A 15,521-nucleotide genomic window follows, 5' to 3' on the forward strand; every position below is an offset into this window, starting at 1 on the left:
TACTCTCTTTGAAGGGGTGTGGGTGAATCCTGAAAAGAAATTTCGCATTCCCCAAAGGATTCAGATTTCTTATCCTTTTCCTTTAGAGGACAGGAAAAAATGGGAGTCGGCCCCGGTGTTAGACAGTGCCCTGTCTAGATTGACAAAGAAGGTGATTCTCCCTGCACCTGGGACGGCTTCGCTAAAGGAGCTAGCAGACCGCAAAATGGAGACTACATTAAAATCCATTTATGTTGCCAATGGTACGCTGCTGAGGCCCACAATTGCTTGCACATGGGTGAGTCATGCGATTGAAAAATGGTCAGACAACTTATCATCGGAAATTGACACGATTGATAAAGATGAGATACTCCTAAAGTTAGGTAATATCAAAGACGCGCCGCATACATGCTAGAAGAGATGAAGGATATTGGACTCTTGGGTTCAACAGTCGCTACCATGGCAGTATCGGCTCGGTGGGCGTTATGGATTCGCCAGTGGAACGCGGATGCAGATTCCAAAAAGAATATGAAGGCTCTCCCATATAAAGGTGAGGCCTTATTTGGTGATGGGCTGGATGGGTTAGTATTGGCGGCTACTGCAGGTAAGTCGACGTTTTTGCCTTATGCTCCTGCACCGGCAAAAAAGACACATCCCTCTCACATGCAGTCCTTTCAGCCCAACAAATACAAAAAAGCCAAATGTTCCCCCTTCTTTGCAGGTAGGGGAAGGGGAAAAGGAAAGTAGTCCGCAGCGTCTCCAGGATCCCAGGAGCAGAAGTCAACCCCTACTTCTGCCAAATCTACAGCATGATGCTGGGGCTCCCTTGCGGGAGGCCGCTCGGGTGGGGGCATGTCTGAAACTGTTCAGTCAAGGTTTGATTCAATCTGGCCTGGACCCATGGTTTTACAAATAGTATCCCAGGGGTACAAGCTGGAGTTTCAAGATGTCCCCACATGCCGATTTTTCAAATCGACCTTGCCAGCTTCTCTTCCAGAAAGAGAGGCAGTAACAACGGCAATTCAAAAGTTATGTCAGGATCAGGTCATAGTCCTGGTACCCTTGTCACAACAAGGACTGGGGTTTTATTCAAGCATCTTTGTAGTTCCTAAGCCGGACGGCTCGGTCAGACCAATTTTAAACCTAAAAAATCTGAATCTCTACTTGAAAAGGTTCAAGTTCAAAATGGAATCACTGAGGGCAGTGATTTCCAGTCTGGAGGAGGGGGACTTCATGGTGTCGGTAGACATAACGGATGCTTACCTGCATGTTCCCATTTATCCTCCTCACCAGGCTTATCTGAGATTTGCGATTCAGGACTGCTATTACAAATTCCAGATGTTGCCTTTCGGTCTCTCCACGGCGCCGAGGGTATTCTCCAAGGTGATGGCGAAGATGATGGTCCTCCTTCGTCAAAAAGGAGTCAATATAATTCCTTATCTGGACGATCTCCTGATAAAGGCAAGATCCAGGGAGCAGTTGCTGCAGAACATCACACTCTCCCTGTCCATACTCCAACAACACAGTTGGATCATAAATTTTCCAAAGTCTCAGTTGGAACCGACAACGAGATTGTCCTTTCTCGGGATGATTCTGGACACAGAAGTTCAGAGAGTATTTCTTGCTGTGGAAAAGGCACTGGAAATCCAGAGTATGGTAAAACAGATATTGAAACCAACAAGTGTGTCGATCCGTCAGTGCATTCGGTTGTTGGGGAAGATGGTGGCGGCCTACGAGGCCATAGAGTTTGGCAGATATCATGCCAGAGTATTCCAATGGGACCTGTTGGACAAGTGGTCCGGATCCCACCTACACATGCACAGGACGATAATTCTGTCATCAAAAGCCAGGATTTCACTCCTGTGGTGGCTGCACAGTTCTCACCTACTAGAGGGATGCAGGTTCAGGATTCAGGACTGGGTCCTGGTAACCACGGATGCAAGTCCCCGAGGCTGGGGAGCTGTCACTCAAGGGGAAAGCTTCCAAGGAAAATGGTCAAGTCAGGAAGCCTGCCTTCACATAAACATTCTGGAGTTGAGAGCCATTTACAATGGCCTTCTACAAGTGGTACATCTTCTTCAAGATCATCCCGTGCAGATCCAGTCGGACAATGTAACAGCAGTTGCGTACATGAACAGGCAAGGCGAAATGAAAAGCAGAGCAGCAATGGCGGAGGTGTCAAGGATTCTCCTCTGGGCAGAAAGACATGTCAGAGATCTGTCAGCGATTTTCATTCTGCGAGTGGACAACTGGGAAGCAGACTTCCTCAGCAGACATGATCTCCATCCAGGAGAGTGGGGCCTCCAACAAGAAATCTTTGCAGAGGTGACAAGTCTCTTGGGCGTTCCTCAAGTAGACATGATGGCATCTCGTATCAACAAGAAGCTTCAGAGATATTGTTCCAGGTCAAGAGACCCTCAAGCAATAGCAGTGGCTGCACTGGTGGCCCAGTGAATATTCCGGTCGGTGTATGTCTTCCCTCCACTTCCGCTGATCCCAAAAGTTCTCAAGATAATAAGAAGAACAAGAGTTTGAGCAATCTTCATTGCCCCAGACTGACCAAGGAGGGCTTGGTACCCAGATCTTCAGGAGTTGCTCATAGAAGATCCTCGGCCTCTTCCTCCTTCCTACAGCAGGGGCCGTGCGTGTATCAAGACTTACCGCGGCTACGTTTGATGGCATGGCTGTTGAGCGCTGTATCCTAGCCCGAAAGGGTATTCCCAAGGAAGTCATTCCCACTCTTATTCAGGCCAGGAAAGGAGTAACGTCAAAACATTACCACCGTATTTGGATAAAATATATATCTTTGTGTGAATCCAAGAAGGCTCCTACGGAAGAGTTGGAGTTGGGGCGTTTTCTCCATTTTCTGCAGGCTGGTGTGGATGCGGGCCTTAGATTTGGGTCAATCAAGGTCCAGATTTCGGCCTTATCAGTTTTCTTTCAAAAACAATTGGCTTCTCTTCCAGAAGTTCAGTCCTTCGTGAAAGGGGTTCTGCACATCCAGCCTCCATTTGTGCCTCCAGTGGCACCATGGGACCTTAAGGTGGTGTTGCAGTTCCTTCAATCGAGTTGGTTTGAACCTCTACAGGAGATAGAGTTGAAGTTTCTCACTTGGAAACTGGTGATGCTTTTGGCCTTGGCATCCGCAAGGCGGGTGTCTGAGTTGGGGGCCTTGTCTCACAAGAGCCCTTACCTGATCTTCCATGAAGATAGGGCGGAGTTGAGAACTCACCAACATTTTCTTCCAAAGGTGGTTTCATCTTTCCACATAAACCAACCTATTGTGGTGCCAGTGGCTACTTACACGTTCACTGAGTCAAAGTCTCTAGATGTGGTTAGGGCTTTGAAGATTTATGTCACTAGAACAGCTCGGATACAGAAAACAGAGGCTCTGTTTGTCTTGTATGCTCCCAACAAGATTGGGTGTCCTGCTTCCAAGTAGACCATTGCGCGCTGGATCAGAGGTACGATTCAGCACGCTCATTCTACGGCTTGATTGCCGTTACCGACGTCGGTGAAGGCCCATTCTACCAGGAAGGTGGGTTCGTCCTGGGCGGCTGCCCGGGGGGTCTCGGCATTACAACTTTTTCGAGCAGCTACTTGGTCAGGGTCAAACACTTTTGCTAAATTTTATAAGTTTGACACTTTGGCCGATGAGGACCTCAAGTTTGGTCAATCGGTGCTGCAGGGTCATCCACACTCTCCCGCCCGTACTGGAGCTTTGATATAAACCCCATGGTCATGAAATGGACCCCAGCATCCTCTAGGACGTATGAGAAAGCAGGATTTTAGTACCTACCTGTAAATCCTTTTTTCCTAGTCCGTAGAGGATGCTGGGCGCCCGACCCAGTGCGTACTTTACCTGCAGTTTTGTTCATTTAAGTTACACAAGTTGTGTTACATTTGTTTTCAGCATGTTGCTGTAAATGGTTCATGCCTGTTGGCGTGTGTTATGTTAAATGCCATGTTGTGCGGCATGGTTGAGGTGTTAGCTGGTATGAATCTCACCATTAGTATAAAAGTAAATCCTTTCCTCGAAATGTCCGCCTCCCTGTGCACAGTTCCTATAACTGAGGTCTGGAGGAGGAGCATAGAGGGAGGAGCCAGTTCACACCCTTTGAAAAGTCTTAAAGTGCCCATGGCTCCTGCAGAACCGTCCATACCCCATGGTCATGAAATAGACCCCAGCATCCTCTACGGACTAGGAGAAAAGGATTTACCGGTAGGTACTAAAATCCTGCTTTTTCCAACCATCAAATTGTATAGGTGCATCACACCAACTGAAACTGAAGTCATTTAAGAACATACTGTACAGTAGGCTGCAGAAGAATCAAAATGTGGTTTCTGCACTGACCAGTAAACCGCAGCCACACAGTTTAAAGGAGAACACCTATAAATCTCCACAGGACACTAATGCAAAAAAAAAAAAAAAAACTGTGTAGGCGCTGTTCATTTGTAGTATACTGTTCTTAAATCCGTTAATTCGTGAGTGATATACCGGGAAACACACTCTCTTAATTAACATAGTAACATAGTATTTGAGGTTGAATAGAGGCAACCTGTTTTAAGTTGTGATGATTCTACATACTTGCTAAATAATGTTTTATGACTAGTTAGCTACTATAACTCATGTTACCCCCGGATTAACCACGTTGATATTTTAAGTATTTTAACCTTGGATAGCTTTTTCATTCAGAAATGTATCCATTCCTTTTTTAAATCCAATTACAGAGTCTGCCATTACCACCTTCCCTGGCAGGGAATTCCACATCCTGATTGCCCTAACAGTGAAGAACCCTTTCCTCCGTTGCGTTCGGAACTTTCTCTCCTCCAGTCGCAGCGAGTGCCCATGTGTCCTAAACTGTGTTCTTTTAATAAATAATTCCACTGATAACTCTTTGTGATGTCCCTTTACATATTTGAAGATATTAATAATATCTCCTCTTAGGTGCCTCTTTTCTAGTGTATACATATTCAGCCTAGTAAGTCTTTCCTTATAGTCCAGTCCTTCTAGGCCTTTAATCAATTTAGTAGCTCGCATTTGAACACTTTCGAGTTCACTGATGTCTTTTTTATACATTGGTGCCCAAAACTGAACACAATATTCCAGGTGCGGACGTACCAATGCCTTATATAACGGCATGATTACATCCGAGTCCCTTGTCTCAATTCCCCTTTTTATGCACGCTAGCACTTAACTTACCTTCTTTACTGCGTTTTGACCTTGTGTACGGTTATTAAGCCTATAATCAATGAATACCCCCAAATCTTTTTCCAACTCTGTTTCCCCTAGGCGTTCCCCATTTAATATGTAGGATGCAAGTTTGTTTTTAGTCCCAAAATGCATAACCTTGCATTTGTCTGTATTGAACCTCATTTTCCATTTAGACGCCCAGAGTTCAAGTTTAGATAGATCATTCTGCAAGGACCCCACATCCAATTCTGAATTAATTACCTTACACAGTTTAGTATCATCTGCAAAGATTGACACTGTGCTTTCCAGGCCTATTTCTAGGTCAGTGATAAATATGTTGAACAGTAGTGGTCCGAGTACGGACCTTTGTGATATTCCGCTGACTACTGGGGACCAAGTTGAGGACTTCCCATTGACCACTACTCGCTGTACCCTGCTATCCAACCAGCTGCTTATCCATGTGCAAATAGTTTTTCCTAGGCCAATCTCCTTTAATTTGATCATCAGTCTCCTGTGAGGAACTGTATCAAAGGCTTTTGCAAAATCTAGGAAGACCACATCCACTGCTTTTCCTTGATCAAGATTATTGCTCACTTCCTCAGAGAAGCTAATTAAGTTAGTCTGACATGACCTGTCCCTCACAAACCCATGCTGGTTCTTGCTAATAATCCTAGCGGACTTTAGATACTCCTGTATGACGTCCCTTAGAATTCCTTCCAATATTTTCCCCACTATAGATGTTAAACTAACTGGTCTGTAGTTAACCAGAAGATTTTTGGATCCTTTTTAAATAATTGCACTAACTCAGCTATACGCCAATCCTTCGGTACCATGCCTGATCTAATTGAACTATTGGTCGTGCTAGTTGTGAACTAAGCTCCATAAGAACCCTCGGGTGAAGTCCATCAGGACCAGGTGATTTATTAATCTTAATTTTGCTTAGTCTATCCCGGACTACTTCTTTGCTTAAACAAGTATCTAACCATGAATCATTACTGTCACAATGGTTATGATCTACTCCCACCATCAGTTCTTCACTGGTGAATACTGATGAAAAGAATTTGTTCAGTATTTCCGCTTTTATTTCATCATCATTTATAAATTCTCCTAATTCATCTTTTAATGGACCTATATTCTCCTTTTTTAACCTTTTACCATTTATGTATTTAAAAAACTTTTTAGGATTGCTTTTACTCTCTATAGCGATTTGCTTTTCATTTTCCATTTTAGCTGCTCTTATTGCTTTTTTGCATTTCTTATTACACTCCTTGTAATACTTGAAAGACTCCTCCTTTCCATTAGATTTAAATGCTTTGAAAGCCCGCTTTTTTTATCCATTTCTGTCTTAACCTTCTTGTTAAGCCACATCGGTTTAAGTTTAATACTCCTGCGTTTACTGCCCATGGGAATAAAGTTATGAATTTTGCTATCCAGCAACCCTTTTAAAACATCCTCTTGTTATTAAACAGAACCTCCCACTCTATGTCGTTAAGTGCACATCTAAGCATACTGAAATTAGCCTTACTAAAGTTAAAAGTTTTGGTGGAACCCCTGTAGCTATGTTTCCTGAAACTGATGTCGAATGTGATCATATAGTGATCACTGTTACCCAAAGTCTCCCCAACTTTAGTGTTTGATATAATGTCCACATTATTAGTAATTACTAGATCCAGGGTAGTTTTACCCCTAGTTGGGTCCTCGATTAATTGAGACAAGTAGTGATCCCTAAACATATTTAAGAACCTGCTGCCCCTCTCTTTAGCACATGAATCGTTACTCCAGTTAATATCCGGGTAATTAAAATCCCCAATCACAAGGATTTCCCCCAATCCCGCAGCCATTTTGATTTGCTGCAATAGTTGTTCTTCCTCGTGTATGCTAATATCCGGCTGTTTGTAGCATGTGCCTATGACTAGATTTTTTGCATTAATAACCCCAGTTGAGATTTCTACCCATAGTGACTACACATTATCGCCAGTCTCCTCATAGATAACCTCCTTTAGGTATGGTTTAAGTGATGGTTTAACATAATGACATACACCTCCTCCTCTTTTGTTAGCCCTGTCCCTCCTAAAAAGAGAATACCCCTCCAAGTTAGCAACCCAGCCATGAGAGTCGTCCCACCATGTTTCCGTAATACCTATAATGTCATACTCAGCCTTTGATGCTAACAATTCCAATTCCTCCATTTTACCTGCTAGACTTCTTGCGTTTGCAAGCATACATTTTAGTTTATCGGTTCCTTTATTTGTTTGTTTTCCTAAAGATTTCCCATCCTGGTTAACTAGTGCATCCGTAGAGTTACTGATACAGACTGTCCTTCTCGCTCCCTCTCCAACCCCACTGTACTTAGTATTGCCCACCTTATTTTTCTCTTTGGTCAACCCAATGTCCCCATCTAAAATCACCGCCCTGACATAAGTATTTTCCCTTAAGTCCCGTACAACATTTTCTATAGTCTGTAATGATGACACATAATTGTTATTATTTAATGCTTTAGCAATACCTTTCTTAACACCCTTAATAGAACCCATGTAAATACCCTGACTGGCTGCACTTTCCCTCCCTTCTTCTCCACCCCCATTTATCTCACTACCACCATCCCAACTATACTCGCCACATGACCCATAGTTTCTAGCTAAACCCTCCCCCCAGGCTCCTAGTTTAAAAGCTCCTCCAACCTACTAACCATCCTACCCCCCAGCACCGCAGCCCCTTCCTCATTCAGGTGCAATCCGTCACGAGAAAAAAGATGGCGCCTGACTGAGAAGTCCACCCAGTGTTCCAAGAACACAAACCCCTCTTTCCTACACCAGTCTCTGAGCCACACATTTACCTCCCTAATTTCCCTCTGTCTCCCTGGGCTAGCGCATGGCACTGGTAATATTTTGGAGAAAATTACCTTAGATGTCCTTTTTTTTAGTTTCTGGCCTAAGTCCCTATAATCTTTCTTAAGGACTTACATTAGGGTTCTCAAAAACATCAGCTTTTTGGACCGTACATTAGACTGGACAGCTGTTTCCTGGGGCGATCTAAAGACATGCTTATGTGAACGCGTGACAGAATTAATATGTAAGTGATCATCTTTTGTGAAGTTATCCCGTTTTATTATATATTGAAGAAATTATATCGGGGGTTAAAGATACCTTGTTTGGCCTGCGGGTGAGAACCCTAATGTAAGTTCTTACTTAAGAGGTTGTGTTTCCCGGTATACCACTGACGAATATTGAAGGATTTAACAACAGTATACTGCAAGTGAACAGCGTCTACACACAGTTTTATTTACTTTTTGCATTAGTAGGCTGCAGACCTTGACACATAGGGGGTTATTCCAAGTTAATCGCAGCAGGATTTTTGTTAACAATTGGGCAAAACCATGTGCACTGCAGGGGAGGCAGATATAACATGTGCAGAGAGAGTCAGATTTGGGTGGGGTGTGTTCAATCTGCAATCTAATTTGCAGTGTAAAAATAAAGCAGCCAGTATTTACCCTGCACAGAAATAAAATAACCCACCCAAATCTAACTCTTTCTGCACATGTTATATCTGCCTCCCCTGCAGTGCACATGGTTTTGCCCAATTGCTATCAAAAATCCTGCTGCGATCAACTTGGAATTACCCCCATGGGGCCTAATTTTGAGTTGATTGCAGCAGCAAATTTGTTAGCAGTTGGGCAAAACCATGTGCACTGCAGGGGGGGCAGATGTAACATGTGCAGAGATAGTTAGATTTGGGAGGGGTGCATTCAAACTGAAATCTAAATTGCAGTGTAAAAATAAAGCAGCCAGTATTTACCCTGCACAGAAACGAAATAACCCACCCAAATCTAACTCTCTGTGCACATGTTACATCTGCCCCCCCTGCAGTGCACATGGTTTTGCCCAATTGCTAACAAACTTGCTGCTGCGATCAACTCAGAATTACCCCCATGACGCATGACATGACTGCAGACCTTGACACATGACAAGAAAATGCGAACATTGCAAGGAAATTGAAGGCTTATATTTATGCTATTTTATCAGCACATGTTATGCCTCCTTCATCATAAGGAAATGAGCTATCTAAATTCAAAACTACTTGAATATATATTACCTGTTTCAAATATATTATCCCAGGCTTCTGTGTGATTTTGCCATGGTCTTGTATTAACTTGTTTGTGAAACTCTGCTGAGGTTACAATCAGTAGACCTAAGTATTGCATCATCTATAAAAACAGAATAGCAATGTTTATAAACCATAATATGTTTGCTACACAAAGTCATAAGCTACATTTAATTTTAAATTGTATAACTTTTATTTCCCTATTAGTAAGAGAATTGGATACACATTAATTCAATAATTCAATTGCTTGGAAAGTGATAAAATGGAGAGTGAAAAAGTACCAGCCAATCAGCTCCTAACTGCATTTTTCAAACACAGCCTATGACATGGCAGTTAGGAGCTGATTGGCTGGGACTTTTTCTTTCTCCATTTTATAACTTTCCAAACGATGATGCATCTAGCCCAAAGGGGTCTATTCATGAAGCAGGGAAAAGTGTGGAGAAGTAAGCCACTGGAGAAATTTCCCATGGCAACCAATCAGCAATGAAGTAACATTTAGAATTTTGCATACTATGCAATTGTATGGAGCAGCTGATTGGTTGCCATGGGCAACTTCTCCACAGGCTCACTTCTCCACTCTTTTCACTGCTTCATGAATAGACCCCATAATTCCTACAAAAGTAGGTGAAAATTTAAATTTTCACCTACTTTTGTAAACATTAAGTTTAGGGGCCGTTCATCATGAAGGTAACCCAGCAGATATCACAATTATTTCTTGCTTACCTTTCACTATCAAGCCAGCCCGGCATCCCCATACACTGGTATGGGGACCTCATTCATTAAACTCCAAAAATACAATATTTTCAGAGCTTGACCGTGGGAGCATTCGCCAGCTACAGATGGCGAATGCTTCTGCACCCCCGCTGCTTACCTATTGGAAGTGGTCCCGGATTCCTCTGCTGATGCCCAACTTCTTCCGCTGGACGCCGAGGGATTTGTGTGCTTGCGTGAACCCTATGTCACGCAGGCGTACAAGTGCTAGCAATGACATTCTTTGAACTGCTACGAAGGTAGCAGTGAAAAAAAATCATGGAGACAGCTGATTTTCGCATCTGTCATTCGGAATGTTAACTATCGGCCCCCAATAACTAACATGATGAAAATGCCCCTAAATGTGGCAGCTTGTCTTCAGAACCAACATTGAAGGTGTAAGGCTAACCAGCCGGAAGTGAGACTTGGACCAAGGAGACAGGATCCGGAGCCGGTTCTCCCTGTTTATATCTCAAGGCCCGGGTTACACAGAATTCTGGTAAACCTCCACCTATACCTTGGCTACTTTTTAGTTTTATGAACTGTTTTAACTGAATGAAGAAACTTTGTGTTTTAAGAATACTATTTTTTATTCTTGACAGCAAGACTTTTGCATATTTAATAAATATATTTTTTTCTGGAATATCATACACTATATAATTTTTTTATATATTACCTCTATATGGAACCCACCATTGATGTTGTGACATTCCATTAGGAGAACCATTGAGGGAAGTATTTTCTGCTTGTTCCTTTTTCAATATTAGCACACCTATCTGATCCACTTTCTTTTCACGTTTGTCTTCAGAACTAATTGGTTTCCAGAGTGATAGTGTTAGCGCAAGTGAAAGTTGAAGTGACGATGGAAGGGGGATGTAAGAGTTCAGACTACTATCATTTAAAATTAAACTTAAATCTCTTAAAATTAGACTAAAACTTTACCTCAATGAGATGAATTAGTAACAAGGTAATATACAGTTATGTGTGAGTTTCCCTGAGAATGCATCAGAAAAATCATTAGCAATAGCATGGAAATAACTCTGTTATCTTAAAGGAGTTTTACTTCATGTTTAGTATACTGTAAGTAATAAAGTGGCCCTTCATGAAAAAGGTAATTGCATAAACCAGAATACCAAAAAAAAATCAATAATTTATCAGTAACTATTCGATGTGTAATGAACATCCAACAGAGGGGGTAATTCAAACTGGATCGCTGCAGCGGCAGCGATTACAGTCTGAATCCCTTTGTGGAGTGTGCACGCGCACCCATGAGGCCCAGTGAGATGCTAACAGCATCTCAGGTCTGCAATTGCCCCTGCTTGATTGACAGGCAGAGGCGGTCACGGGATGGGAGGGGGCGTGCCAATGGAATTAGAACGCCGGTGGTGGGGCACAGTCTGGAAAATGCAGGAGTGTCCGGACCATTGTGGGGGGCAGGGAGCTACTCAGAGGGTAAAAAAACATCGCCGTTGCGCGATGCTTTTGCTCCCTTGCGAGGGGAGGGGGGAGTAGGGCTTGGCATGCTGGGCGGACTAGCACATCTACGTTCAGATCTGAATTACCCCCAGAGAGAGGTCATTCCAGAGGTTAAGAGTAGAGCAACACATGACTGGGGGTTAGACTATGAGGTTAGGTTTTGATGTTGAGTTGCTAGGGACATTGTGATGGCACAGTAGAGAACAGAAGGAGAGAGATCCAGGGATGATAGTATATGGGTATTGTCAGCATAGAGGAATCAGGTCAGACTTAATCATGAGAGATAGCTAAACATATGTACAATAACAACATATATAGCTACTGTACCTTTTTTACTGATTTAATGAAAACCAATGCATCTTCTGTACATGTGTCTTGAAGAAGTCCACATCTCTCATTGTACAGGACTGAACAAATTGCTGCAAAGAGGGGACATTAACATTACAAAAAGGCAAACTTAAATCAGATATTGATAGGAGGCAAACTTTTCTGTTTGTGTTCTTACTCTCATATGACAATTTGTTCAGTTCAAAATATAAATCATCGATTTTTCCATGTTCGTCGCATACTCTGCTGATATGTGCAATGAAATCTTCCAATACCTGAAAAAAACATAAGACCAACATTTGTATATATACCTTTTTGAATTGTAATTTTTTTAACCAGTAAACATGCAGAGTTGCATTAAATTTAAAAACAGTTACATTTGTGCCATACTGTATGTCAGATGTATACGTTTATATACTGTACTTACACATCATCAGAGTAGCGGGGCAGAGAGAAAGCACACAGACATGTTTTGACAGTATCAGTAGTAAATGCTAAAGTGACATTACACTATTTGAAGGGTCATACACTGATCGGTCATAACATTAACCATCTTGTGGCACCTGTCAAGGGGTGGAATATATTAGGCAGCAGGGTCATACCTAGGAGTGTGCAACCAGTGCCACTACACATAGTGCAGGGATCTGCTGGCATCCACCATCGCCTCACGGCCTGAAACCCTGCATCAAGGATCTCTGCTGCAGCACCACTGGAGTGTCTTTTAGATGCTCCAGACAGGAACCCTGCAGCCTGTACAGTCAATCAGAGCACACTGAGGATGGTCCAGTCAGAGATGCACTTATCGGTGCTGCCAGCCCTGCCCCTCTCTGCAAAATGTAATGATGTCCTGCTTGCAACATGCCATCAGGTGCTCAGTGGGTGGGTTGGCACACGATGCTTTTGAGCCCATTACATTGCTGAGTATGCAGCAAGTAAATACTCAAGTTCTAGAACTTGATGTGTTGGAAGCAGGAAAAATGTGTAAGTGTAAACATCTGAGAAACACTGACAAGAGCCATGCTGTCGTGGCTAGCTGACTGGGTCTGAACATCCCCAAAACAACACGTGTTCTTGGGTGTTCCTGGCATGCCATGGTTAGTACCAAAAGTGGTCCAAGCAAGGACAACCAGTGACCTGGAGAAAAGGTCTTGGGCGCCCCATACTCATAAATGTGCTTGGGGAGCAAAGGCTAGCCCGGCTAGCCCTATTTTGATGGGAGAGCTACTGTAGAAAAAATTGCTAAAAAAAAGTTAATGCTGACTATGATAGAAAGGTGTCAGAACACACAGTGCACCATAACTTACTGCATATGGAAGACCATGCTTTCCCCTGTCACCCTCTAAGAGCACTTACAATGGGTCTGTGAACATCAGAACTGGACCATTAAGCAATGGTAGAAGTTGGCCTGGTGTGATTAATTACATTTTCTTTTACATCAAACTGTGTGTCATTTACCTGGGGAAGAGGTTGCACCAGGATGCACTATGGGAACATGTCAAAGTACCTGTGGCAGTGTGATGCTCTGGGCAGCATTCATGTGGATGTTAATTTCACACTTACCAACTACCTAAACATGGTTGCAGACCAAATATACTCCTACATGTCAGCGGTATCTCCTGCTGGCAGCAGCATCTTTCTTCCAGATAATGTGCCCTGCCACACTGCAATAATGTTCAGGAATGGTTTGAAGAACATGACAAAGAGTTCAATGTATTGACTTGACCTCCAAATTCCCCAGAACTCAATCCGATAGAGCATCTGTGTGATATGCTGGAAAAACAAATCCGAGCCATGGAGGCCCCACCTCACAACTTACAGGACTACAAGGATCTGCTGTCAACATCTTGGTACCAGAAACCACAGGGCACCTGCAGAGGCCTTGTAGAGTCCATGCCTCACAGCTGTTTAGGTGACACAAGGGGGGGGGGGGCCTTGTGTCACCTAAACAGCTGTAAGGCATGGACTCTACAAGGCCTTTGCAGGTGCCCTGTGGTTTCTGGCACAATATTAGGCAAGTGGTTTTAAAGTTATGGCTGATCAGTATATAAACAACCAATAACATGGGCCCTAATAGAGGCCTGATTGCTCATCTGCAAATTTGCAGAGGGCTGCGATCAGATAGTCGCCGCCCTTAGACAGTGAAAACCCGCCCCGTGCAAGTGTACGCATGCATGCGGACAGCTGCAAATCCATTCGCAACTCACTCACCATTGAATCATTTTTCCAGTCTGTGCAGTCTGTGTGTAGCCTAGGACTTACTCCTACAGTGCAAAAGAAACAGGCTGACCGGGGCCGGAGCTGACATCACACACCCGCCCTGAAAACGCTTGGGAATGCCTGCCTTTTTCCTGACACTCCCAGAAAACGGACGCTTCCTGTCAATCACCTTGCGAATGCCTTGCAAATGAATCAAATTTGTGTACCATTCTGTCGCTGTTTGGGCTCACGTGTGCGCATTGTGGTGCATACGCATGTGCAGTCATTCGACAATCGGCCGCTGTGCAACAGCGATCAGGTCTGAAATATGCCCATTGTCTTGAGTCATTAATAAATGTTAAAGTCAGATTTTCATTAAAAAATTATAATTATGAAATATAATTAAAAACAAACAGAAGCATAAAATATAAACACAAATGAAATAAAATTCAAATGAAATGAAATACAAATTCTAATTACTGTAAATAACATCTGTTGGTTTATAATGGTATCTTGTGCTCTTCAGTAGTCCAACTAGAAAAATCCTTATCTAATTATGTTATAATTATGTGCAGACTCCCTAACTTTACTCTGCATATGCTTATCCACTTCATTCCCCCTCTGCAAGCATAAATAGATGCAATCAATGAGAAGAGTATATATTTTTAATTAAAAAAAACATTAACTGTTTCCATGTTATAAGTTAAACAAAAATGTTAATTCCAATATTAATATTATTAATTGTTACTGTTTCATGTATATAACATTATATTAAAACTTGAATTTAAAGTTTAAGTAATTTGTATTCAGTACTGGCCTTAATAGGTGGGGAACACTGAAGTAGATTTATGGAACCAACAAACCTGTTGACCACTGCTTTATAGCAGGGCCGGATTAACAATGGGGCTGATGGAGCTGCAGCTCCAGGCCCACCCTCTAAAATAGGCCCACAGCATTGTTCTGCAGTAGACAGGAAATAAAATTTCCTTCTACAGCAGCCTCCTAGGTAGGCATTGCCCACTCCGCCCTCAACACCCTAGGCCCCCTTCTCGTGGCCGAGTTGCTGGTGGATCAAAAGGTGCCGCTGACAGAGACCGTATAAGGCTTTACTTGCCTTCCATGCCCTGCATATACAATGTGTCTCGGCAGCGCTTCCTCCACGCCTGGTGATGTGAAAGCATGTTCAGGGCCAGCTCGAGGGCTGCTCCAGCTGAGCAGCCGCGTGGGCACTATCTCATAGGGGGAACTGTGCTTCAATAAGAACTAGTGCGCTGCGCTGCCAGCTGAATCCCTCCTCCGCAAGGGTTAAAAGCAGCTGCAGGGACTGATCGCACAGCTGTCACTCCCACAAATACCAGCCCCCTGCCAGCCTCACTGGAACTGTGTGTGCTTCATGGTTGCTGGTCCCTCCCCCGGGCCGGCAGCCACCAATGACGTGCTGTGAGGAGGCTTCCCTTCCTGTGCTGCAGCTGCACACTCAGAAGAGGCTCCAAGCTAA

At 43.3% G+C, this 15,521-nt stretch overlaps 1 protein-coding gene across 1 annotated transcript in view; it reads right to left on the reverse strand.

Moving 5' to 3' along the window:
• The window catches only part of LOC134929631 (1,25-dihydroxyvitamin D(3) 24-hydroxylase, mitochondrial-like), a 110,685-nt gene that overhangs the window by 38,838 nt on the left and 56,326 nt on the right, over window positions 1-15,521 (reverse strand). Inside the window, exons 4-6 of the mRNA XM_063925214.1 lie at window positions 12,006-12,102; window positions 11,828-11,919; window positions 9,266-9,377 (exon numbers count right to left, since the gene is read on the reverse strand). Of these exons, the coding sequence (XP_063781284.1) occupies window positions 9,266-9,377; window positions 11,828-11,919; window positions 12,006-12,102 (301 nt within the window). The remainder of the gene's footprint in view (window positions 1-9,265; window positions 9,378-11,827; window positions 11,920-12,005; window positions 12,103-15,521) is intronic.

The sequence above is a fragment of the Pseudophryne corroboree genome, chromosome 5, assembly GCF_028390025.1.
Source record: "Pseudophryne corroboree isolate aPseCor3 chromosome 5, aPseCor3.hap2, whole genome shotgun sequence".
NCBI lineage: Eukaryota > Metazoa > Chordata > Amphibia > Anura > Myobatrachidae > Pseudophryne > Pseudophryne corroboree.